The sequence below is a fragment of the Schistocerca gregaria genome, chromosome 1, assembly GCF_023897955.1.
Source record: "Schistocerca gregaria isolate iqSchGreg1 chromosome 1, iqSchGreg1.2, whole genome shotgun sequence".
In the NCBI taxonomy this organism is placed as follows: Eukaryota; Metazoa; Arthropoda; class Insecta; order Orthoptera; family Acrididae; genus Schistocerca; species Schistocerca gregaria.
This window is the reverse complement of record NC_064920.1, coordinates 498,701,853-498,729,173: the sequence shown is the minus strand read 5'-3', so window position 1 is coordinate 498,729,173 and position 27,321 is coordinate 498,701,853. Positions and strand designations below refer to the sequence as shown.

Sequence of the window (27,321 nt, the reverse complement as noted above, 5' to 3'; positions counted from 1 at the left end):
AACACAAACGTAATATCTCTTCACTTAAATAAAATGGTTCAAATAGCTCTGAGCACTATGGGACTTAAAATCTGAGGTCATCGGTCCCCTAGAACTTTGAAATCCATGCCCGAGGCAGGATTTGAACCTGCGACCGTAGCGGTCGCGCGGTTCCAGACTGAAGCCCCTATAACCGCTCGTCTACAACGGCCGGCTTCACTTAAATACTAGAGGTAGGTAGCTTCAAGCTCAGTCTGATATTTCTGTTTCTTCTTCACTACATAATAAGTCCATATTAACCAAATATTTTGAAAACAATACGTACCGTGACAACCACAGCACGTTTCAAAAACGGTTTTGCGTTTACATGGAAGCGAAAATTGATTGCGGAACTGGAAAACCGGCAGCTAGAAAGGGATTTCCAGAATCGATTTTGGAGTGTTTACGTGATCACGCAGAAGCGGTATGGAAATCGATCTACGAAATTCGGTTTTGGGAGCTGCATGTAAACAAGGTGACTATCCTGCAGGCCTGCCTGTTGTGGCGTCACTGGGAAAACACGCCATAAGAATAGACATAGTCGCTGTACTACTGCGCCCTCAGTGATGTGGTTTAGGTTGTCATTGTAAGTTTTCTAGTGAATACTCAATTTTCGATTAAATAAATAAGTGCAGGCTTAGTTGCAGTTGCCGTCACTCAACGTAGCATGGACTATAAAACACAGGAAGTTAACGTTTCATCGTTTTCCGGAAATACTGAATCTGTCACGGATTCAACCACATTAGTAACAGATTAACAAAATAAGGAAACAGTTAGTGGCAATAAATGCTAATCAGTTTTCATCTTACAGAAGTATAAAACGCAACCTAAAACAGTTAATAATAAAGTAGAGGCTACTTTGTCAGGGCTTTACAGAGGATGGCACATTTTATTGGTATTATTTATTGGTTTCGGGCAAACACCATTTTGTCAGATACATTTATGTCACATTATGAAGGAAACTGGACATTTCTCCGACTTCATTAAAAATATAAAACACAATTTATTAGATAACCAAATTGTATAAACATAAGCGAAAAGTTAAGTTACATAATGTGCAGAGTGCGTTAATGTGACTGCACTATAATAATACAAGCCTCATCGGTACTTCAGTATGACCCACTTTAGTGTGTTAGTTGTATTTTCTCTACGTCTAAAAGTCTTTCCGCAAACAAGTCACTTAATTTATTACCAGATGTCTTATGGGTGGTCGTAATTGCACCACTAAATAGACTACGCCAGTCAGTATAGCTTGACCATTTTCCGTTCACACTCCAACACCTGACCTGTTGCTCAGGAGCAAATAGCCATTAATAGCTTGCCCTTGCGACGTGTACTTACGGTATTAACCGATCCAAAAACATACTACTCCTAATAGTTATAATTATTAGTCTGCAAATGAAGTAAAAACTAATGTAATGTTGTTCCATACACTGTCCTGAGGCACTTTCTGCACTTATATGCCTAACTCCAAAAAGTAATTTACAAATGATGAATGCTGGCCAAGTAAATTTATTGAAGACTGCTTTACATTTCAAAATGACACAGATACATGACACTATTTTTCTCTGTAAATAATGCTTGGAACGTTCTACCAATCATCAGTTCCTCGACGACGGAAATCCGCTCCTTAATGATAGTATCATTCGAGAACGCATTGTGAATGTCCTCGTCGTTGGAAAATCTCTTCTTTCCACGTTCTTTCAGCTTATCAAAAACGTGGAAATCGCATAGTGCAACATCTGGACTTGTCGATCAGCATGACCCACGCTTTGGTCAAATTGTTAGTACCATTTCACTATGATTGGACGCAGCATAGCCTTTGGCCCATGTACCACCATAAATTCAAAGATGAGTCTGTGTGCAATGTAGGCGTTTTTCCCGCAAGAATCGTACTGTCCAACGTACTTCCCTTCCGAATATGTTTCCAGTGGCCGTGCCATTTCACTCCCACATTGTAATACACATGTTATCTCTACTGCAGCAGAATGGTGTCTGCTGATAAGAATCTGTACTCTCTTCTGACACTGTGTGTTGCACAATGGTCCTTACGTGGGACGGCATACGTAACTTACTTTATGAGGACGCCACAATGAAACAAAAAAAAGCTCATCTAATTTGTAGTTCCCTTTTATAAAGGCTGATGAAGACATTAATAATTTGGCAACGGATCTACTCACGGTGTTAAGACCAGCTATAATAGAAAAATAATCATTATTTTTCAAAATATGGTACAGTGTAATTGTTCTTGGATGACTGCATTTACCACACTCTACGAGTGTTAGTATATACACTATGTCCTCAAACAGATTGGAGATGGTATTAATTTTCGATACTTGCTTAGAAAGGGGAAGGGGTTTGTCTGGAGTACTGATAATAGAGTTCTTAAATGAAAGTGGCGATAGATGGCTACTTCTGTCCTTAGCAACTAGAAGAACAAAGAAAGTGCATTCGCACATCCGATGAACGCTCTAAAGGGCATCCTTCTTTTTTTGTTTCCAAAGTTATAGAATGGACCAAGACCATACTATCTGGAAAAATAATTCCCTAGTCAGCCTTTGATTCAAGTTATCAGTCAAAAAGTAAAATGTTACTATGTTTCTTATATCGCTAAAGAGACCAGTAATAGAGTTCCCAGATATTAAAACTCCTTTCTACAAGTGGAAAGTTGTTCTGATTCCCAAAATCATATCCGTAGAGACTTTCAAAACCCTTCTTGGACTTTTAAGACTAAGGTTGTATCCGCTTTTCACCTCATTTTTGGGATTTAATGTGTATCCTCCAACGAGTGAATGCTTTGGTAGAAACCAACGCAGATTACAAAAACAATCGATCCAGCCAGTTATAGGACAATTTAGGTGGCAATTTAACCGGTAATTCAAATTATAATAATGGTAAAGACAGAAGCTTATTCACCCAGTCTCACTGAAGTAGTTGGCACGTTGGAGGACCTGGCAGGATACACTGTCTTAAAACGCGACAACGTTGATAGTTCACTGGGAGGTCTAACAAGAAATTGTCACTCTGGTACAAAAGCTATCGTGAATCGCAATTTTTAAAGGAGGTCTCACATCTCCATCATCTGCATGATTAAGTAAATTGGAGGAATCCGACCACATTTTCGCAAATATCGTTTCAAATGACATCAGAGTGCAAGACAAAGAGTCACAAATATCCCCTGATTTTCTGAAACTAGGGTACTCCAGCGCACTCAAGTAGCTGGCATGTGCAAGACAAATAAGACGACACAACAAGTGGGAATTTCCTAACGCGACGGAAATCGGTAGATGTGATGTAGATGTACAGACAAACAAACGATTACACATTCAGAAAAAATGTATGATTTATTCAAGAGAAAGAGCTCCACAAATTGAGCAAGTCAATAAAGCGTTGGTCCACCTCTGGCCTTCCTACAGGTAGTTGGCAATGATTGGCAGAGCTGTTAGATGTCGTCCTGAGGGATATCGTGCAAAAGTTTGTCTAACTGGCGCTTTAGACCGCCAAAATCACGAGCTGGTTGTAGTGCCCTGTGGTAGCCGAAAGTGAACAGGAACTAGATTTTGTGTTAAACGGAATGGAACATGTGCTAGTTGTAGGAAAGCGTCACACGTGTACATGCTGGAGGACTAAATGGTACAGTCGGGAAAGGGAATCTAGAAGGGATACATACATTTCGATACCTGGGAAGTTGACTTGTGTGTGTTGGGAAGGAATTTCCAGACAAAGATGTCACCTAAAATGATAGTCCCATTGATCTGATAATTATTTTAAACAGTAAACATTTGCGAGAGACGGTAAGGCATGGCTATTCAACGTTCCGCTACTTTGAGTAGTCATTCAGTTTTTAACACTGTAATTATACAACCCTTAAGGCGGAATTCCACTGAGGCAACACGTTGCCCAAAGTCGAATGGTACGTTTCACCTACTGTTGCCAATTTTTAGCGTGCGGCGTTGAACCATGCTACAAAGTTGCTGTTGCCCAGAAAATGTGTTGCATGGTGTTACATGGTGCAAGTTGCCTGTGTTTGTAGCATGCGCCTCAGTCAATTCCACTAAAGCAACATCGGAAGAGTGCATCATGTCTCTGCAAACGGTAGCAGTTGCTGCGTTCTTGGTCGTAACCTTGAGTAACAGAAGAAAAAGGAAAAGAAGATAGCCAAGATGGTGGAGAAGAGAATTGTTTGTAGATGGTCAAGAATCTCGCAACGAATTTTTCAGGAATTTAACGAGTGACGATGAAACTTTGTTTACAAATTTTACCCGAATGAATTTAGAAGATTTTAGGTACCTGCTGCATAAAATCGCACCACTTATAAGAAAATCAGACACCAACTTTCGTGATGCAATACCGGCTGATGTCAAACTATTAGTGACTTTCAGATATTTAGCTATAGATGATAGCTATCCTTCACTGATGTATATGTTCCGGATTTCAGAACCAAGTATTTCAAGAATTATTCCACAAGTATGCACAGCTATAATACGTGTTCTACATGATTTTGTACCGGCAAGCAAGAAAGTAGTGTCATAATAAACTTACGCTTGTGTGTAGTACACTTTTGATATCGAAAAATATCGAAGAAATAAAATATTCAGTTCGAAATGCCGTATTCTACGTTTGTATTTTTTAAATTTTATTCAAATTACATTGTAGTATATTTCCATTTAAATTCACGGCGCTGCTAGGTCACATCAAAAAAGGTCAGTCAGTATTCGTAAATCAGAATCCTATTGGTGTTGTTCTGTCGTGTTAGCAGTGGTTTCAGAGTGAATCAATGAAAGACTGTGTACTTCCAATCCGTTATCAGGAACGAATACTACTGCAGGACTATTGGGAGGATTTTCTTCGTCGTATCTACCCATAGCCGCATGGACTGACACATTATTTATGTGATGTTTCACAAGCGTTAGTGCCCTTCGCTACAAACGTCGTACCTCGTTTCCAACATGCTCGCCGTAGGTTGAAGACTCATCTCTCACAGCTGCTGCTTTTAAGACAGCAAATGCTTGTTCCTGGCGTTCTGATGGAGATTTAGACCTCAAATTCCTCCTTACTCTCTTCTTGCAGGAAAGAAACGGTTTACCTCCATAACTCGATCCTTCTTTCTCAGCTTCATGACTAGAAGATGCATAAGTTAGAGCTACTGGGTCATCATTGCTTAATGTGGTCGGAGTCTCGGGAGTGCTTGACATAGCATCTTCACTCTGTAAAACCAAATAGGTAAAAAGTAAATTAATTTCTTCTTTGCCTGTTGGTGTCACTATTTCTTATGATTAATTCTGGGCGACTGTTTTTAGACATAACACATCTGCAGACTTTAAACAAAAATGGTTCAAATGGCTCCAAGAGCTTTGCGACCATACTGCTTAGGTGATCAGTCGCCTAGAACAAGAACTACTTAAACCTGACTAATCTAAGGGCATCACAAACATGCATGCCCGAGGCAGGATTCGAACTGGCGACCAAAGCAGCTGCGCCGTTTGTGACTGCAGCGCCGCATGCCCCACAGCCACCGCGGCGGGCAGACTTTAAACATAATTACCATACTAATAATATTGTTGATGTTGTGCTCATCAGTCCGAAGACTGACTAGTAGTAATACACTGAAACTGGAAAACGCAAAGCACATGCCACTTGCTATGTGTGTGGAGCTATGCAGTTCTCACGTATTACTAATACTATAATGGTATTTATAGTCACGCAGACTAGTTACCTCCTAAAACCATGACACAAATTATTACATGAGCGACTGTGGTGACAAAAACCGGAAACAACGATGTATCTACAGATATTCTTTTTTAATTTTTTAGATTCCATCCACTGAAAACAAATGGAGAAATATTGCAAAAGATTTTGATGTGTCCTGGAATTACCCACACTGCATCGGGGCTTGTGATGGAAAACACATAGTGATTCAAAACCCAAAGAATAGTGGCAGCATATTTTTCAATTATAAAGCGACTTTTAGTATTGTTCTGATGGCCATTGTTGATGCTCAAATGGTTCAAATGGCTCTAAGCACTATAGGATTAACGCCTGAGGTCATCAGTCTCCTAGACTTAAAACTACTTAAGCCTAACTAACCTAAGGACATCACATACATCCACGCCCGAGGCAAGATTCGAATCTGCGACCATAGCAGCAGCGTGGTTCCGGACTGAAGCGCCTAGAACCGCTCGGCCACAGTGGCCAGCTTGTTGACGCTCGCTATACTTTTTTGTACGCTAATGTAGGGGGTCAAAGGCGTATTTCAGACGGTAGAGTATTTGGAGAAGCTTCGTTCTACAAAAAATGGTGAAAAATGAGTTGTCCCTACCGCCTCCGGAACCTCTTCCTGAAAGCAATGTAGTGGTCGCAGTATTAGTGGCTGATGGTGCATTTCCACTACAGGAACACATTATGATACCCTTTTCAGGCCACCACGAAAGAGGTTCTTGCAGATGACATTACAACTACGGACACTCACGCGCTCGCACGGTAGTGGAGAACAGTTTTGGTTTGCATGCATCAGTGTTTCGTGTATTTAAAAAACCACTGTTACTGTCTGTGGAAAACGCAGAAATTGTTACAACATGCGTTTACCTTCACAAATTCTTGAGAAAAAGCTCCACTTCAGAACCACTGTATTCGCCTCAAGGAACAAACGATGGAAATGTTGTTTGTGGATCATGGGGGTCCGTAATTCAGAATGATTGTGGCATGGAGAATTTGCGGCGTAAACTCCGGAGATCAGTATTAGAAGCAAAAGAAGTACGGGATCAGTTTATGACTTCCTTAGCGTCAAACGAAGGACTTGCCCCTTGGTAAGATCACTACTGACGTGTGCAAACCAAGAGACAATACCAACTGTTATAATGCAAGGAACAGAAACTTTGAACTGAACTACATGCATTTTTATGTGTGTAATCTGTGAAGAAAAAACGTCCCTTTTGTGGTTCACGGAGACTGACGTATCAGGTGATTTTTAAAAGTATTGTACCTCTTTAAAAGTTGTTAATATGAACCTAATACTATGTTTAAAATAAAATGTTTACGTTTCTCCTCTTTTGTTGTTTATTGCCAACTGTTTCTGCCAACGTATGCCTTTTTGTTGGCTAATGAACCTACTTTATTCTGATTAATGTAATCACAATTAACAAAATGTAGTACACACTTGACCTCACTTGGGAGAATATTAATTTTGTGGCTCGAGACGACTAAAGGAGTCCGCTAAACCTGGGGAGCACGCTATTAACATAAAGACATGAACTGTAATTTTGTAACTACAGAGCACTACAGCAAAATTGACATGTTGTATCCCGATATGTAACATACAATATCGTGAAAAAGACGTAGTAGTAGATTGTCGAACGAAACCTTACAATAAATAAAATCATTGATCACTGTATACCAGTAGTGAAACATGCGTGAGAATTAAAAACAAAAACATTTTCTTATAAGATGTCAAGTATTTAAGCCAGTATTAAATCTGTAGGCATAGGGAGAGCTAGAAACACACCCACTATGATTGAATCTCGTAGGTTCACTATTACGAACTGACCTCAGACCCATCGCTTGTGGTTGAAATGGTTCTCCTTGGTTCGTCAACGTCTTGAAGGAAACTCAACAGCTCATATGATGATGAACCACTTTTCTTCGTGATTTGCAATTTTTTACGTTCATGATGGAATGATGTTCGTAAGTTTTTTTATTTTCTTCATTTTTCCACAACACTACAGTCATATTTTTTGGCGACCTGCTCCAGTTTATCGTTTCTTAGTAAAAAAAAAAGAAAAAAAAAGTTCAAATGGCTCTGGGCACTATGGGACTTAACTTCTGAGGTCATCAGTCCCCTAGAACTCAGAACTACTTAAACCTAACTAACTTAAGGACATCACACACATCCATGCCCGAGGCAGGATTCGAACCTGCGACCGTAGTGGTCGCGTGGTTCCAGACTATAGCGCCTTTTTTTAATCTAATTTTTGATCGTTTTCGTTCGTTGTATTTGCTCGGTGTGGAAGTCGCGAGACATCCGTTTATGTTCGTTGTTGCTCGATTAACTCAGTTTTTTATTACAGAGGGCAGCTAACCCTCTGACCGAACACGCTGAGCTACCGTGCCGGCATGCCTAGAACCGCTCGGCCACCCCGGCCGGAGTTTCTTAGTCCATTGTCTTTGTAATTACTACTTCGAACGTACCACAACTCACGCGCATTGTGATAATCTTCAATAAATGGTGTTATTTTCGCAGTCGTCCACTCCATGTCGCAAGCAATAAGCCGCACGGATCCACTGGCTGTCAGGTAGCTGGCGACAGGTGATGCCTGCGGCTGGCAACAAGCTGCCTGGTGTGGCATGCGACAATGGCGCATGCAGCATGTTGCCATGTGTCGCCTTGGTCGAATTGATCCCCGCAGCATGCGTCATAGCTGCATGCTACATGTTGCCCATATCTTGCCTTGGTGAAATTGCGCTTTTGCAGCTAGACCAGTTAGAACCGTCTGTCTCCCCTGTGATGTCGAGGGGCGCTTGTCAGTGGCAGCATAGTGACTGGGCATGGCCTATCTATCTAATTTCTGCCTACCTTGGGAATTATCGAGGAAAGGAAGATTCAAGAAGAGTAGTGCGTTTCTTCACGGGATCTTTCAGTTATCGAGAAAGAGTCACAGAGATGCTAATCCAACGCTAGTGTCAGGCGCTGTGAGAGAACTACCGAGCATCATGGTATGCTTGTTGTTTTACTTCCAAGAGCGTACGTTCTTAAAAGATTCAGTCAGCGTATTACTTCTTCCTACATGTACCTCAAGAAATACCACGAAGATAAAATTACAAATATAGATTCCAGCTCATGCCGACGCCTAGGAATCATCGTTTTTTCCGCGCATCCTTCGCTGCGGTTCCGCACTCAAACTGATAAAGTGGAAAGCGACAGTCGTACACAGACTACCCACCGCCACGGGCTCTTAAGGTAGCTTAGTTTTGTTGGAAGTTTTATCTTGATAGTCAATTACAAAATTGACATACTGGTGCTGAATAATTTAAGAGTCGTCTGATCAATGTAGTACGTTAGAAGAAACAAAAATTAAAGTTGACTAATGAATATGAGCATACGACCTGTAGGGCAACGACGAAGGAAGGAAGCGACACTGATTTTCATAAATGACTTGCCTAGATTCTCGTGTTAAGTAATTTAAGAAAAAGAAGGAAAACCATAAACGAGGATAGCTGTACAGGTTTTTGGCTGGCAATCCCACCGATCCAGATTAATATCTAACAACCACTGCGCAACCGTAGAGGGTGAATGGTGTCATTGAAATCAAAATGTTAGTGTTAAAGACTGTATCGAACAAGAGCGGGACAGAAAAGTGAAGTAGGGTGGTTGAGTTTGGGTTGTTTTTGGGGGAAGAAAACAAGACAGCGAAGTCATCGGTTTATAGAAGGATGGGGAAGGAAGTCGGCCGTGCCCTTTCAAAGGAACCATCCCGGCATTTGCCTGGAGCGATTTAGGGAAATCACGGAAACCTAAATCAGGATGGCCAGACGTGGGATTAAGCCGTCGTCCTCCCGAATGCGAGTCCAGTGTGCTAACCACTGCACCATCTCGCTCGGCCATCGAACAAAATATCTAATTGATTAGGATAATAATGGAACTGGGAAATGGTGGGGGTGTAGGGGGGGAGTAGGGGGAGGTGCTAATATTTCTCTGTCGAAAACGAGGGAGACAGATTCAAAGACGTTATATTAACTACCTTGCGTAATACTAAGCATTTGTAACGTCTTTTTTTCAGGTTCTTTACCCAAGTTCAGATGTTATAGTAGAACTAGTACTAGAGCTTTACTTGCCTGGAAAATGACTACGTTTCGAATCTTGGGCCGCCCCCAGATATGCGGTGCTGTTGTGCGTAATAGGCATATCACCATACCAGGTAATTTAAATATTAGGTTTCGCATTTAACTTATTTTTAGGTTGTAAGTTAGCCTGCTGCGTTACATATCTATTCTGAAGACCAGTAAAATAGAAACTAAAAGCAACCGGCTGATGTGGGTCGTATGGCCATCGCTGCGTTGGTTTTGTAAAGGTTCTTCGCGTGGTCACAACAATACATCGCATCTACAATACATTGTGATAGACTTAATAACCTTTGTTGTGTGTGCAGTATTACCCTTCGGCCTGCAGTAGAATGACGGTTTGATGTACGTGCGTCTAGAAGCTATTTCCAGTAGACAACTCTTTAAGTGTTTGAAGTTAATTTAACTACGTCTTGTGACCAGGTGAAAAGTGCATTTCACGATGTTTATCGCGAAGGGCTTCTGTTCATTTAAAACGAACCTTTGATACTGTAACCAGAAAATGATAAAATTTTTCAGCTAAGTCTTGATTCTTCGAAAATGTAAGGTGATTTCTATATTTGTAAGTTATTTAATGTGTTCGTGTCTAGATTGTATGAAAGAACACCGTGGAAATCAAGATGATTTCAGTTTTGAAACAGAGCATCACACAGACTTTCGACTCTGATGACTGTTACGAATGGTTTAAACGAAAGCATCAGAGTAAATTATTCGAGCAGTTCAGTCTGGTACAATTTTATAAGTTACGGTACTTTTTTTTTATGCGACCTTTTACCTTTAATCAGCTAAGTTGTTGGTAACCATACATCGCGTTTTTTGGCACTTATGCAGTTTAGGGGGTACATGCCCCACTGTATAACCGAATATTGTTATTATTGTAATTTTGCATGGTAATTATTGAATTATTAGTGTATTTATTACAATGGAGAAAAGTTCAAAAGTACTTATTTTAGTCCATTAAAAGAAGCCAAGTGTACAAGTATATGCTGAAAATGGGTACCTACATTTGTATAAGTCTTGCGTTTAAAATCATTATAAAACACCTGAGAGCCTTTGGCGCATGAAAAATTTCCCTTCCTTCGGAAAAAAATCATGTCTGAAAGGGTTAAATGCTGCTTCTTGCTAATGAGTGTAAGACAAGATGCCCACTGATTAGCACGGCAAATGACTTGACATGTGATGCGATTTGATGTGGCATTTACATGGCAGCAGTGTGACATGCATGTGTGTTTCTGTCAATAGCAGAGTTGTAGAGTTAGTAATCATCTTCTTTGGATGACAGAGATGCTCTAGCTTTAGGCGACTTAACTATGTTATTCAACAAAAATTTAAATGATCTGTGATTGGGTTCACTCTTACCGGCATACTAATGCGAATGAATGTCAAGCTTTCAAGGTAATTAAAGAGTTGAATATGTACACCACTTTATTTTTATTTCTTTGATGATACAGTAATATTTGAAGAGTTGAGGCTATAATGTCGTATGCAGCACAAGAAAATATGTAGCCTTAATAATTACCAACTCAATACATCTGTAGAAAACCTCTGATCTTTACTGGGATCTACTGAAATGTTTTGTTAGCTTCAACAGAAAGCACGTAGCTATTGAAGTAAGTACTGAAAGAAAGTTCTTTTGTTAAAACATTATTCAGAGGCACACACTAGCTATTGAAACTCTTATCTTCACCAGAACAAGACAGCAAATTTTCTTATTTTTTGCTGTGGCTGAAGCTTTTGAAGCTTATGCTCTCGTGAAATTCGTAATGAGGCCATATTCTTGTAGACTATAGGTTGATCAAAGCTATATATTTAATTGTGGTATGAATAATCTAGAGGCAGAATGGTTGTGGACTTGTTCTTTTGGTATACTGGTGTCAAAGATCTGGGTATTGTCTAATTCTGTAAATTGTTACATGAAGACAGTTGATCTAATAGTTCAAGCTAACAAACACTGCAGTGAAGATGAGAAATCAGCTCTGTTGTGTATTTCTTAGCCCAGGTGGGGCATTATCTTTTCACAACAAAGTATGTACCTGTCTGCATACCAAAAGAATCTGATACTGTGTTTGTGTATATGTGTTAGAGGAAAACAGCACTAAAATACAGATGTATAACTGAGTTTGTAATTTATATTAAAAACAAAGATTCCAAGACTTACCAAGCGGGAAGGCGCCGGTAGACAGGCACAATAAAATAACACACAAACACACACACACAAAATTATGAGCTTTCGCAACCAGCGGTTGCTTCGTCAGGAAAGAGGGAGTATGTAATTTGTGTGTTCATAACTTCTCAGAAAATATGTATGTAAGCTCATGTTTGTGTAAACTTTTGGCATATTACTTCATGCCAACAAATTATCATAATGTCCAACATCAAATGTATGTTTGTGCATGTCGTGTACAGTATTGATTCAGTGGACAATAAATAAATAAATACAGATTAGATGCAGCAAATCAGTGAAAAATTTACAGATGTGTTTGTAGAAAAGAATTATACATATTTATATATAGTTCTGTGTCTTCTTTCTGTTCCGTGAACAAGCTGAAAATATTCAGATATTTCACATGAAGCTGCTTCTTCCACTTTATCTTGAGTGCCCTTTTCCATATTCAGTACTGCTGTGATCATAAATAACTCCAGTTTCTCCACAAGATGAACAATATTAAACACAAGGTTCTCTCTCATGTTCTAAGTACAGAGACAATAGCACAACCAAAGTGGAAGAAAGTTTATGTAAACTCTCACTAGCATAACAAAAGTGGAGCATGCTGCAGTGGTGTCACATGCCTTATGACTCAGTTATGTTACATCAGTTCGGTAGGTGTTCTGTATGAGATTAGTTTGTTTCATATGAAGTTGCAAGATATGTGCAAGCCTTGTGCCATGCCATGTGCCACAACACTTGCCTCATCACTCTGGTGAAATCAATTTACTTCATAATTTTTTAGAACATTTCTTGTGGAGGAACAGCAACTGGCTCAAGATTCTTTAAACTGGATTAAAAAGTGATTGACATCCGTGGTGTCATAATATGTGCTCTGTTCACAGCCGCTACCTACCCTCATGTTATAAATGGTCTGAAGATGGTCACATTTTGACTAAAACTGTAACCATTTGAAATAAATATTTTTGTGACCAAGACTGCTTTCAATCCATGAAAAAATTTCTTGTACCTGTTATTCAATAAAGGGTCATTCCACATGAAGTGAAGCGGCTTTAGAGATAGTATCCTCTCAGCCATTTCCAAACATAATGAAAATTTTGTAGGAAAGTTTGACTGTTTTAGATGGATATTTCCAGATTTTCAGCTTGGTGTCTCCTTTGCTTTCATTTCTACAGCTTTGCATAGTTCCGAGTCCTAAGTTTCAACCACATGCATGTTCAAGTGCCAACTTTGGATCAATTTTATGAAAGATACTCTTAACTTACAATTAACTTTTGTATTCTTAAACAACTTTTTGTGCTGGATAAGAATATGTTGCTGATTAGGTGTTTAAATACATCTGATGGCATCTGGACTTCTTCAGAAATAGCATAAATTAATTTGTGCAACTTGGAGAGCCCATCTTTAACCAGCCATAAATCATAATTTCATCAATGGATTCAGCCAAGAATTGGTAACATGACACACATCATACAGTCTTCTTGGGATTTTTATAAAACAGTCTCTGATTTTCTCTATCAGAGTGTATGCAAAGTCTGCAAAATTGATGAAAATGTTTTGGTTGCCAAATTTTGGATATTTTTGAGGAGCCCATATGTTAACTGCATGTACTATAATCTTTTATATCTTGTGATATCTAGGAAGTGTATTCTTTAAGTTTCAGAAGCTATATATTGTAATTTTTGACTCATGCCTGCTTATGGCCGAAAGACATTGCTCAAAGTTATTACTTTCCATACACTGTGTGTACGCGTGAATGTGGCACTGTAAATGAGTAAACAGAAAATAAAATCAGTAAAAACTTCTTTTAATTCAGTAAAAATACAAGTGCAGTAATGTACAGTTCATGTTCAAACAGTAAGTGGTAATAAAGCAAATGAAAATCCAGAAAGTTAGAACTTTAAACACACACTATGACTGTAATAATTCTTTTCCACTTCGGACTGGATAAATTGTCAGTACTGTCATGTTTCATTTTCGAGTAAATATATTGCCTTCCTGATGTTGATGGTGGTTTTATGATTTTACTGTACAGTAAATGTGTGTTGCTCTGGAATCCAGGAAGTATCTTTAATAGATGGCCAGTAGAAAGAATTGGCATGACCATGGGGATGCAAAAGCTGATCAAAATATCTTTTTGTACCAATGAAACTTCACATATATTTCCCACCCACCAAACATTGTTACACATATGAGCAACATGCTGCACAGGCCGTAACATTGTAGCTAAAACAACTAGAATTTCTTCATATTCATTAAATGCATTCATTAAATGCTTTAACTAGTATCGTTGGAAACTAGTTACTCAGGTCTTGTTTAATCAGTGGGCTTGAACTGGTGATCTTATCATGTTGCAGCAATTATGTGGCCTTTGGAAAACCTTCCTCCCTGATCAAACACAAATTGTTCAGTTTCTTTCTGTGTAATAGAAAAAAAGTTGATGTCTGGAAAGTTGTCTTTGCTGCACTTAAAACAGGTGAAGAGGTGTCAGTATTTGGTTATCTTAAGGCCTCTGCAAACTATCATGTACAGCCAGTCTTGTAGCTGTTTCTTCAGTTCTGTCACAAGGAGATTTTCCTTGGTTAGTTCCAAAGAAATTCAGAAGAGATACCAGTCCTTTCCACGGAAACATAAATTGATAAAATTCTTATATGAGGAGGTACCCAAGAAAAACCGGAATTATGTGTTAAAATCTATATGTTTTCAAATTGTTTACAAAACTGCAATGTCCCCTTCAAGATACTCTCCATTATAACTAATACAGTTGTTCCACTTGTGCTTCTATTGTTCAAAACATTTTTTCTAGTCATCTTTGGAAAAGCCTCACAGATCCTCCCTCATTTTTTTCGTGACTTCTTCAGTGTTGTCAACTCAGTGTCCTTTCATGCCACTTTTCATACATGGAATTAAGAAAAAGTCACTCTCAGCAAGGTCAGGTGAGTACGGTATGTGGGCAGTGGAACCATGCCATTCTTAGACAAAAACTCTTAACAGCGATGGCTGTGTGTGCAGGTACGTTGTCAAGGTGAAAGAATCAGTCTCCCGTCTGCCACAAATCGGGTCTTTTTTGATGAAAAATGTTGCACAACATTCTTGAAACTTCCAAATAAAAGGATTGATTGATGGCGTGGCATCAAAAAAGCAAATCAGCAATGTTTTGATATTTGATTTTATGTGACTTGACATTTTTTTGGGCCGGGTTGACGATTCCGCTCTCCATTGGTTTGACTGTTGCTTTGTTTCTGGTCATAACCATAGCACCATGACTCATCACCAGTAATGACCTTTGACAGTAAAATCTGGATCAGTTTCAAGCTGTTAGCTCAAAGCACAACAAGTTTCAACTCGATGCTCCTTTCGATTGTCAGACAGAACCTGAGGAACAAACTTGATAGCAACCTCTTTCATTCCAAAAATCTTCCATCAAAATTCACTGAACCCATCTCCGAGATAACCTACTAACCTCTGACAGTTGATTGATTGTGTTTTGACTTCTGTGAGCACAAGCTCTCAAATGTTTTTCAATTTTTTCATTGATTCGGGTCATTAATGGGACGTCCAGAATGAGGTTTGTCATAAAACAACATGTCACCATTTTTAAATCAAGCAAATCACTTGTTCACTTGAGCTTTTGTCATAGTGTCATTTTGCTAAGCTGTCTTCAACATGACAACAGTTTTAGCATTTTTACCGAGTAGAGAAAATTTCACTGCTGCACATTGTTCACTTGAACTTGCCATCATAAACAACAAAACAAGAAAAAAGCAATGCTAGCAGAAACAATCATTACAGATGAACAGACCAAGCCAGGCCGACAACACAGGTGGTGCTGAACTGGCAGGGAGTTGTGTTATACATGCCTAGCAGCAGATATGCGTACGGCACAAGCTCCGCCCATGGCAATGGTGTTCCCCACACATCCCATGAACCATGGGCCATGCTGTTGGTGGGGAGGCTTGCATGACTCAGAGATACAGATAGCGGTACCGCAGGTGCAACCACAATGATGGCGTATCTGTTGAGAGGCCAGACAAATATGTGGTTCCTAAAGAGGGGCAGCAGCCTTTTCAGTATTTGCAGGGGCAACGGTTGGGATGATTGACTGATCTGGCCTTGTAACGTTAACCAAAATGGTCTTGCTGTGATGGTACTGCGAATGGCTGAAAGCAAGAGGAAACTACAGCCTTAATTTTAGCCGAGGGCATGCAGCTTTACTGTATGGTTAAATGGTGATGGTGTCCTCTTGGATAAAATTTTCTGGAGGCAAAGTAGTCCCCCATTCGAATATCTGGGTGGGGACTACTCAGGAGGACGTAGTTATCAGAAGAAAACAAAACTGGTGCTGTATGCATCGGAGTATGGAATGTCAGATGCCTTAATCGTGCAGGTATGTTAGAAAAAAGTTACATATAGTGGGAATTAGTGAAGTCTGGTGGCAGGAGATACAAGACTTCTGGTCTATTGAATACAGGGTTATAAATACAAATTCAAATAGGGGAATGCAGGAGTAGCTTTAATAATGAATAAAAAAACAGGAACGCCGGTAAGCTACTATGAACAGTGTAGTGAAGGCATTATTGTAGCCAAGGTAGATACAAAGCCCACGTCTACCACAGTAGTACAAGTTTATATGCCAAGTAGCTCCACAGATGACGCAGAAGTTGAAGAAATGTATGATGAGATAAAAAAAATTATTCAGAGAGTGAGGGGATATGAAAATTTAATAATCACAGGGGGGGGGGGGGGGGGGGCTAGAATTTGATAGTAGGAAAAGGAAGAGAAGGAAAATTAATGAGTGAATATAGAATGGTGGTAGGGAATGAAAGAGAAAAAAGCCTGGTAGAGTTTTGCACAGAGCATAACTTAATCATAGCTAACACTTGGTTTAAGAAGGTTATGGCCTGGACACACTGGAAGGTTTCAGATAGATTATACAGGGTGATTCAAAAAGAATACCACAACTTTAGGAATTTAAAACTCTGCAATGACAAAAGGCAGAGGTAAGCACTATCTGTCGGCGAATTAAGGGAGCTATAAAGTTTCATTTAGTTGTACATTTGTTCACTTGAGGTGCTGTTGACTAGGCGTCAGCGTCAGTTGATGCTAAGATGGCGACTGCTCAACAGAAAGCTTTTTGTGTTATTGAGTACGGCAGAAGTGAATCGACGACAGTTGTTCAGCGTGCATTCCGAACGAAGTATGGTGTTAAACCTCCTGATAGGTGGTGTATTAAACGTTGGTATAAACAGTTTACAGAGAATGGGTGTTTGTGCAAAGGGAAAAGTTCTGGACGGCCGAGAACGAGTGATGAAAATGTAGCACGCATCCACCAAGCATTTGTTCTCAGCCCAGGAAAATCGACTCGCAAAGCAAGCAGAGAGCTGCAAATTCCACAATCAACTGTATGGAGAGTCCTACGAAAAAGGTTAGTTATGAAACCTTATCGTCTGAAATTGGTTCAGGCACTGTCTGCAGCTGATAAAATTAAAAGAGTCGATTTCTGTGATTTTATCCTTGCTCAAATGGAAACAGATGAATCTTTCGTTTCAAAGATTGTGTTTAGTGATGAAGCAACTTTCCATACTAACAGGAAAGTCAAGCATCACAATGTCTGTATATGGGCACTGAGAATCTGCGGGAAACAACTCAGTATGAATGTGACTCGCCTAAGGTGAACGTTTTCTGTGCCATTTCAGCCAATAAAGTTTTTGGTCCCTTTTTCTTCGAAGGTGCTACTGCAACTGGACTACAGTATCTGGAGATGTTAGAGAATTGGCTGTTCCCTCAGCTCGAACAAGAAGCACAATAATTCATATTTCAACAGGATGGAACGCCACCACATTGGCACTTATCTGTCCGTAACTACCTGAACGTCAACTACCCGAGGCGATGGATCGGCCGGCAGGCAGCCCGTGACAGAGCACTTCATCACTGACCTCCAAAAAGCCCTGATCTTGCCCCCTGCGATTTTTCTTTTGGGGGTATGTTAAGGATATGGTGTTTCGGCCAATTCTCCCAGCCACCATTGATGATTTGAAATGAGAAATAACAGCAGCTATGCAAACTGTTACGCCTGATATGCTACAGAGAGTGTGGAACGAGTTGGAGTATCGGGTTGATATTGCTCGAATGTCTGGAGGGGGCCATATTGAACATCTCTGAATTTGTTTTTGAGTGAAAAAAAACCTTTTTAAATACTCTTTGTAATGATGTATAACAGGTGGTTATATTATGTTTCTTTCATTAAATACACATTTTTTAAGTTGTGGTATTTTTTTTGAATCACCCTGTATAATGGTACGACAGAGATTTAGGAACCAGGTTTTAAATTGTAAGACATTTCCAGGGCAGATGTGGACTCTGACCACAATCTATTGGTTATGAACTGTAGATTAAAACTGAAGAAACTGCAAAAAGGTAGGAATTTAAGGCGATGGGACCTGGATAAATTGACTAAACCAGAGGTTATACAGAGTTTCAGGGAGAGCATAAGGGAACAATTGACAGGAATGGGGGAAAGAAATACAGTAGAAGAAGAATGGGTAGCTCTGAGAGATAAAATAGTGGAGGCAGCAGAGGATCAAGTAGGTAAAAAGACGAGAGCTAGGAGAAATCTATTAGTAGCAGAAGAGATATTGAATTTAATTGATGAAAGGAGAAAATATAAAAGTGCAGAAAATGAAACAAGCAAAAAGAAGTGCATACGTTAAAAATTAGATTGACAGGAAGTGCAAAATGGCTAAGCAGGGGTGACTAGAGGGCGAATGTAAGGATGTAGAGGCATATATCACTAAGAGTAAGATAGATACTGCCTACAGGAGAATTAGAGACCTTTGGAGAAAAGAGAACCACTTGTATGAATATCCAGAGCTCAGATGGAAAACCAGTTCTAAGCAAAGAAGGGAAAGCAGAAAGGTGGAAGGAGTATCTGAGGGCTTATACAACGGCAATGCACATGAGGGCAATATTATGGAAATGGAAGAGGATGTACACGAAGATGAAATGGGAGATATGATACTGTGTGAAGAGTTTGACAGAGCACTGAAATACCTAAGTCAAAACAAGACCCCGGGTGTAGACAGCATTCCATTAAAGCTACTGATAGGCTTGGGAGAGCCAGCCATGACAAAACCCTTCCATCTGGTGAACAAGATGTATGAGACAGGCAAAATAACTTCAGTTTTCAAGAAGAATATAATAATGCCAATTCCAAAGCAAGCAGGTGTTGACAGGTGTGAAAATTACCGAACTATTGTTTAGTAAGACACAGCTGCAAAATACTAACATGAATTCTTTGCAGGTGACTGGAAAACCAGGTAGAAGCCGACCTCAGGGAAGATCAGTTTGGAAATGATGGAATACCTGAGGCAATACTGACCCTACGACTTATCTCAGAAAATAGATTAAGGAAAGGCAAGCCTAAGTTTCTTGCATTTGTAGACTTAGATATAAGATTTTGACAATGTTGACTGGAATACTCTCTTTCAAATTCTGAAGGTGGCAGGGGTGAAATACAGGGAGCGAAAGGCTATTTGCGATTTGTACAGATACTAGATGGCAGTTGTAAGAGTTGAGGGTAATGAAAGAGAAGCAGTGGTTGGGAAGGGAATGAGACAGTGTTGTAGCCTATCCCTGATGTTATTCAATTTGTATATTGAGTAAGCAGTAAAGGAAACAAAAGAAAGATTTGGAGTAGGAATTAAAGTCCAAGGAGAAGAAATAAAAACTGTAAGGTTTGCTGATGACATTGTAATTCTGTCAGAGACAGCCAAGGACCTGGAAGAGCAGTTGAGCGGAATGGACAGTGTCATGAAAGGTGGCAATAAGATGAACATCAACAAAAGCAAAACGAGGATAATGGAATGTTGTCAAATTAAATCAGGTGACGCTGTTTGAATTAGATTAGGAAGTGAGACACTTAAAGTAGTTGATGGGTTTTGCTATTTGGGGAGCAAATTAACTGCTGATGGTCAAAGTAGAGAGAGTTGAAAATGTAGACTGGCAATGTGAAGGAAAGCATTTCTGAAGAAGAGAAATTTGTTAACATCGAGTATAGATTTAAGTGTCAGGAAGACCTTTCTGAAAGTATTTGTATGGCGTGTAGCCCTTTATTGAAGTGAAATATGGACAATAAATAGATTGGACAAGAAGAGAATAGAAGCTTTCGAAATGTGATGCTACAGAAGAATGCTGAAGATTAGATGGGTAGATCACGTGACTAATGAAGAGGTACTGTATAGAATTGGGGAGAAGAGGAGTTCGTGGCACAACTTGACCAGAAGAAGGGATCGGTTGATAGGACCTGTTCTGAGGCATCAAGAGATCACCAATATACTATTGGAGAGAAGCGTGGAGGGTGAATATCATAGAGGGAGATCAAGGGATGAATACACTTAGGAGATTCAGAAGGATGTAGGTTGCAGTAGGTACTTGGAGATGAAGAAGCATGCACAGGATAGAGTAGCATGGAGAGCTGCATCAAACCAGTCTCTGTACTTAAGACCACAACAACGCCCTCTCATTGGGCAGCAGGTCCATCTGTGTGGAAATGAATGTGCTTGATTTTGCCACTCATTATCATCAACTGTTTAATCATCTTCATTATGAATGCATGAATGGCAATGTTATGATGATGAAAGCAGTCATTAATAATGCAGGAAGTGATACTCCGTAGTTCTTCACCACCAAAGTAAACCACGAAGGGATGTAATATGGCTTAGTAATTCTCCTAATGAAACTATTGAACAGTATCTTGAGTGACAAATGAATGGTTCTCAACAAAATCCATCAAAATGATCATTTCAATACAAGTATATGGTTGTAGCTCCATCATAAGTTGCATTGAGAAGTATCCTTCTTTGTGATTCTAATTTCTGTCCTATGTGGTGTATTTTACTGTCATTAAGATGGCCATGGTGCTGCTTTGTTCACTGCAGTTTTTGCACATATTCTATCGCTTGTATTTGTCACACTTACTGTCTGGTATGTAACTAGTAAGGTAACTTATAAAACTGAACCATGACAAATTTGTATACTTTACATGTTTATTAGTATACTAAAATAGTGTTGCAAATAAGTGCCTTGTTTGTATAAAGTTGTCATGTCAGTTGTAATTTCCTTTGTAGGATGGTTTGAAAATGGACACAGGTGTCCAAAACTAGTCACCGTAAAGACCCTCAATGCAACTTACAACAGAGCTACAACCATTTATTTCAATTATAAGAGAAGTTGTGGATGTATTTCTCACCAACAGTGTGCTGCAAGTTTGTAAATACGAACTTTAGTGACGTGAAGTGAAATGGTGACTTACAGACAATGAACTTTTGGAACCATTTCCTTGATAAACTCTTCTACAGTTTCATGATGCATCTGTAGTGTACCCCTGTCAGTATGAACCCACTGTTTGTATTCTCATTTCTTCTGTTTCATATCCTTTGAAAACACTTACCAAATAAGCTCCCAGCTCAAGTTTTCCAGACCCTTATTTACAGTATTGGAGCATGCAGTCTTTTGATTCCAAACAACACACATTTTTGTTGATTAGTTCCTTTCAGTCATCATCCTTCATAGGTATTGCAGCCAACATAAGTTTTGTATTTTCATGTATTACACATACATCAACTGTGTGTGTATCAACAACAACAACTCTTAATACACCACCCAGTTCATTTCGTATTGCTTACAATAGGCCATGAACATTTCCTACAAGTTATTAAGTAAGAGCTGTTTCTGCTTAGAATATGTCTAATCATTTTTGCCTGGGCCTGGCTGAGACAGTTCATCATACAGTTAGTGCAGTATCTACACTCCTGGAAATGGAAAAAAGAACACATTGACACCGGTGTGTCAGACCCACCATACTTGCTCCGGACACTGCGAGAGGGCTGTACACGCAATGATCACACGCACGGCACAGCGGACACACCAGGAACCGCGGTGTTGGCCGTCGAATGGCGCTAGCTGCGCAGCATTTGTGTACTGCCGCCGTCAGTGTCAGCCAGTTTGCCGTGGCATACGGAGCTCCATCGCAGTCTTTAACACTGGTAGCATGCCGCGACAGTGTGGACGTGAACCGTATGTGCAGTTGACGGACTTTGAGCGAGGGCGTATAGTGGGCATGCGGGAGGCCGGGTGGACGTACCGCCGAATTGCTCAACACGTGGGCGTGAGGTCTCCACAGTACATCGATGTTGTCGCCAGTGGTCGGCGGAAGGTGCACGTGCCCATCGACCTGGGACCGGACTGCAGCGACGCACGGATGCACGCCAAGACCGTAGGATCCTACGCAGTGCCGTAGGGGACCACACCGCCACTTCCCAGCAAATTAGGGACACTGTTGCTCCTGGCGTGTCGGCGAGGACCATTCGCAACCGTCTGCATGAAGCTGGGCTACGGTACCGCACACCATTAGGCCGTCTTCCGCTCATGCCCCAACATCGTGCAGCCCGCCTCCAGTGGTGTCGCGACAGGCGTGAATGGAGGGACGAATGGAGACGTGTCGTCTTCAGCGATGAGAGTCGCTTCTGCCTTGGTGCCAATGATGGTCGTATGCGTGTTTGGCACCGTGCAGGTGAGCGCCACAATCAGGACTGCATACGACCGAGGTACACATGGCCAACAACCGGCATCATGGTGTGGGGAGCGATCTCCTACACTGGCCGTACACCTCTGGTGATCGTCGAGGGGACACTGAATAGTGCACGGTACATCCAAACCGTCATCAAACCCATCGTTCTACCATTCCTAGACCGGCAAGGGAACTTGCTGTTCCAATAGGACAATGCACGTCCGCATGTATCCCGTGCCACCCAACGTGCTCTAGAAGGTGTAAGTCAACTACCGTGGCCAGCAAGATCTCCGGATCTGTCGCCCATTGAGCATGTTTGGGACTGGATGAAGCATCGTCTCACGCGGTCTGCACGTCCAGCACGAACGCTGGTCCAACTGAGGCGCCAAGTGGAAATAGCATGGCAAGCCGTTCCACAGGACTACATCCAGCATCTCTATACGATCGTCTCCATGGGAGAATAGCAGCCTGCATTGCTGCGAAAGGTGGATATACACTGTACTAGTGCCGACATTGTGCATGCTCTGTTGCCTGTGTCTATGTGCCTGTGGTTCTGTCAGTGTGATCATGTGATGTATCTGACCCCAGGAATGTGTCAATAAAGTTTCCCCTTCCTGGGACAATGAAATCACGGTGTTCTTATTTCAATTTCCAGTAGTGTATATCTGACTGTCTTTGCATAGTTCGATGCACCTACATCTACATACATACTCTGCAGGCAGTTATATGGTTTGTGGCAGAGAGGATCTTGTACCACTGTTAGTAATTTCCTTTTCTGTTCCACTCTCAAATAGAGCGAGGGAAAAATGACTGTGTATATGTGTCCTAATGAGCTCTAATTTCTTGTCTTTCCTTTGCAGTTCTTACGCTAAATGCATATGCTAGTAGAATCATTCTGCAGTCAGTGTCATATGCTGGTTCTCTAAATTTTATCAATAGTGTACATTGAAAAGAATGTTGCCATCCTTTCAGGAATTCCCATTTGTGTTCTCAGAGTATCTTCATAATACTTGTGTGTTGTTCGAACCAGCTGTAATAAATTCAGTAGCCTGCCTTTGAATTGCTCGGGCGTCTTTCTTTAATCCAATCTCAGACATTTGAGTAGTATTCAAGAATAGATTGTGTGAGTGTCCTTTATGCAGTCTACTTTACAGGTGACCGACACTTTCCGAAAATTCTCCAAGTAAACTGAAGTCGATCCTTCACCTTCCCTACCACAATGCTCATTCCATTTCATACTGCTTTGTGATTCTCTGCACAGATATTTAAATGATGTGACTGTGTGAAGCAGCACACTATAATGCTGTATTTGAAAATTACAGGTTTCTTTTTCATACTCGTCTGCATTAGCTTACATTTTCTACATTTAGGTTTAGCTATCATTCATCACACCAAGTACAAAGTCATGTATCTCCTACAGTCATTCAGCTTTGACACTTTACCGTATGCCACAGAAACATGAGCATACAGCTACAGATTGCAGCCCACCTTGTCTGCTATATCATTTATGTATACAGAAAATTATATGTGTCCTATCACACAGCCCTTCTCTTTGATGAACACTAGCCATTGGGAACAAGATAATGGATGCTATTACTTAAGAAGACTTCAAGCCACTCACATGTCTTGGAACCTATTCCATATGTTCACACCTTTATTAACAGTCTGCAGTGGAGCACCATTTCAAAAGCTTTTTTTGGAAATCTAGAAATATTTAATCTGCCTGTTGTGCCTCATACATAGTTAACAGTAAATCATATGGGAAAGGGTCAGACTTAGCTTTGTGTGAGCGATGCTTTCTAAAACTGTTGATTCACGGACATAAGCTTTTCCGTCTTAAGGAAATTTATTATATTTGAACTAACAATGTGTCAAAGAATTCTGCAGCAAACCAGTATTGAGGATACTGATCTGTAATTTTGCATACCCATTCCTTACCCTTCTTATGTACAGGAGTGGCCTGCACTTATTTCAAGTTGCTTGGGACTTTGCACTGGGTGTGAGATTCCGAGATTCCCTGTAGAGGAACAACAGTATCTTTGTGGGATTCTCCTGCATGAACAGTTTCTTAAATATGGAATTTAAAATTTCAGCTTTCGTTTTGCTATCTTCTACAGCCCTACTGGATTGGTCAACGAGTGACTGGTTAGAACCCTTTTCCCCCAATGGTACCTAAGGTTTGGTTATTTGTGTTTTGTATTTGCTATAGTCACTGTGTTAGATTAGCTTCACCTACTGTACCTTGACTTTGTTTATTTTTATATTGTATTTTACTTTGATCACTGTGTTAGATCACAGTACTTCAAGTTCATTTATTTGTATTTTGTATCTAGCTTTGATGACTTTGTTAGATAAGATATGCTCACGGTATTTATTTGAATTTGCATATTTCGTGATCCCTGTGTTAGATCAACCCTTTTCTCCATACCTCAGGATCATTAATGGTGTTTCCCATGCTGTCTTTAAAAAACTGGTAAACTGATTCCACAACACAAGGACAGTACACATCCCTCATGTGTACTTGTAACACCTTCATGAGTGGTGGGCATTATCAGACTGACTCAATTGAGAGTTTTTGTTCATAGACATTTTCATGGCAGTTTAGCTTTGTAAATGCATTCTGCAATTCATTTTGCTGTTTAATGTTCCAATAAAGGAAATGTTTTGTATTCAGATGTCTTTTTGTTACAATTTTCCCACACTTTATCTGTCTGTTTTACCCTTAACACCTAGCAAACCCAAGGTATCCATGCTTGAACAGAAATCAGTTGACTGAGCAAAGAGTATTACTGCAGGATTATTAAAACACACACACTCACACATACGGGGTGAAAATTTGTGCGCTCGGATCTCACAGTGCGAATCCCCACATAATAGCAATGCAGAAATGCCTCTCTCAGAAAATTTCGTCCTTTCTACATTTCTGGCAGTAAATGGACATTAAGGATTGGCAGTCTAGCAACACTGTAATTACATGTGGGGTAACTACCTCTGTTAGCACATAGCAGTAGTGCTGTGCAATTGTGCAGTGGATAGCATTTAGGAGGTCAAGGATTCAATTTAGGTTTGAGACGTACTTGTTTTTATTTGGTAAATGTAGTGTGCATGGTACGGTATGTAGTGTGCATGGTACGGTATGTAGTGTCGTAATTGTCACACAGCAATTACATTTGCACTTACATACTACAAACACAGAAATGGAAGTACAATTGTTTTCATCAGTCAGTCATTAAAGAAGCCTTTTGCACATAGTGGACACAAACTGCTTTGCACCATTGCATCTGTTAAATTCCAAACCTGTTTTCTGTGTACACTCTCCCAATGATCCCATCAATTAGTATCAACTGTTATTCTTGCCACATTCAGGTCCAATACATTTCATCAGTGCATGTAATCAGTAATTTCCAAACTCAGTTATCATTTGTATGTATTATCACCATATTTTTCAGAATTGAGTCTGATAAACACAAGATTTTTAGCGTTAACACCTTATGTACTGTTCACCAGACAGGGACTAGTTGCTAGCGGAGTAACATGCCTGTGACAGACTCCAAGTACATTCATACACATATCCTGGTTTCTTCTTGTGTTATTCTAGAACAGTGTGGCAGATCTATGACATACACAAACTTGATGTACCTGATAAACTACGCTGGTGTGGCCGCTTGTGAATATGCTGCTAGATATCCATCCAGACATAAATGTGTTTCATTGCAACACACAGCCATTAATGTGCTGCATGAGCATGGACTGCATCCCTATCATTATTCTTTAATGCAACACCTGCATCCTGGAGACCACCATCTGCAGATGCAGTTCTCTAAATGGTTCCAACAACTACAGATAGCCAACAATACCTTCATGAACAGTGTAATTTGGTCGCATGTAGCAGCATTCACTCGTGAGGGTGTCTTTAATATGCACAATGCCTACCAATGGTGACGTTAACCTGCACATCATCCGGGACCACAGATATCAAGTTTACTTTGGCATCCATGTTGATGCTGACCAATTGACTGCTTGAAGGTATCATGCATTCCTGTCAAATTGTTTGCCTGATGCACTGGCAGATATTCCACTTCATGTTCAGCAGAAGTTATGGTTCCAACATGGTGGTGCACCTTAACACTGGAATTAATATGCAATGGTATTTAGACAGAACATTTCCAGGGAAATTTCTTGGATGGAGGCATCCACTTGTATGACCTCTGTGTTCACCTGGGTTTCTTCTGTGGAGACACTGAAGGAGCGTGTATATTCTGCTCTGCCGATACATGTGGAAGATAGCATGTGTTCATGCTGCTCTTATAATTGTGGATGCAGACTTGTTGTGAAGAGTCCTGAACTGAATGATCCAGTGGGTCATAAAATGTTTGAGTGTGCAGAGGAGTCACTTCGAGCATCTGCTCTGAGAACAACATATTCTTTTGTAAACATAATGCAGTCATTCATTTGGACATTATTATTGGCATCTGTTGCTAATGTATTACATATGAGTGAATGTACTGCATGTAGTATAAAAAAACTAGAAGACGTTATTTAACTGTGCAGTCGTCTTTAGTATCTTGAAACTGATACTTCTTTTGTAGTTATTCTGCCCTATCACAGGTCATTTGTTTCAACTATTTATTTCTGACTTGTCTGATCACATTTTTGTTATGATCACCGTTACAAATCACTGTACTCCATCAATGTCAGATATGTGTAGCTTAAGCAACAGTGTATACTACACTAT

General features: G+C 40.2%; 1 protein-coding gene across 3 annotated transcripts in view; it reads left to right on the top strand.

Moving 5' to 3' along the window:
* The first annotated feature begins 10,954 nt into the window (after positions 1-10,954).
* The window catches only part of LOC126353957 (uncharacterized), a 306,332-nt gene continuing 289,965 nt past the window's right edge, over positions 10,955-27,321 (top strand). For all 3 annotated transcript variants that reach the window (XM_050003278.1, XM_050003265.1, XM_050003273.1), the window contains exon 1: positions 10,955-11,247. In XM_050003278.1, coding sequence (XP_049859235.1) covers positions 11,222-11,247 — 26 coding nt within the window. In that variant the 5' untranslated portion in view covers positions 10,955-11,221. The remainder of the gene's footprint in view (positions 11,248-27,321) is intronic.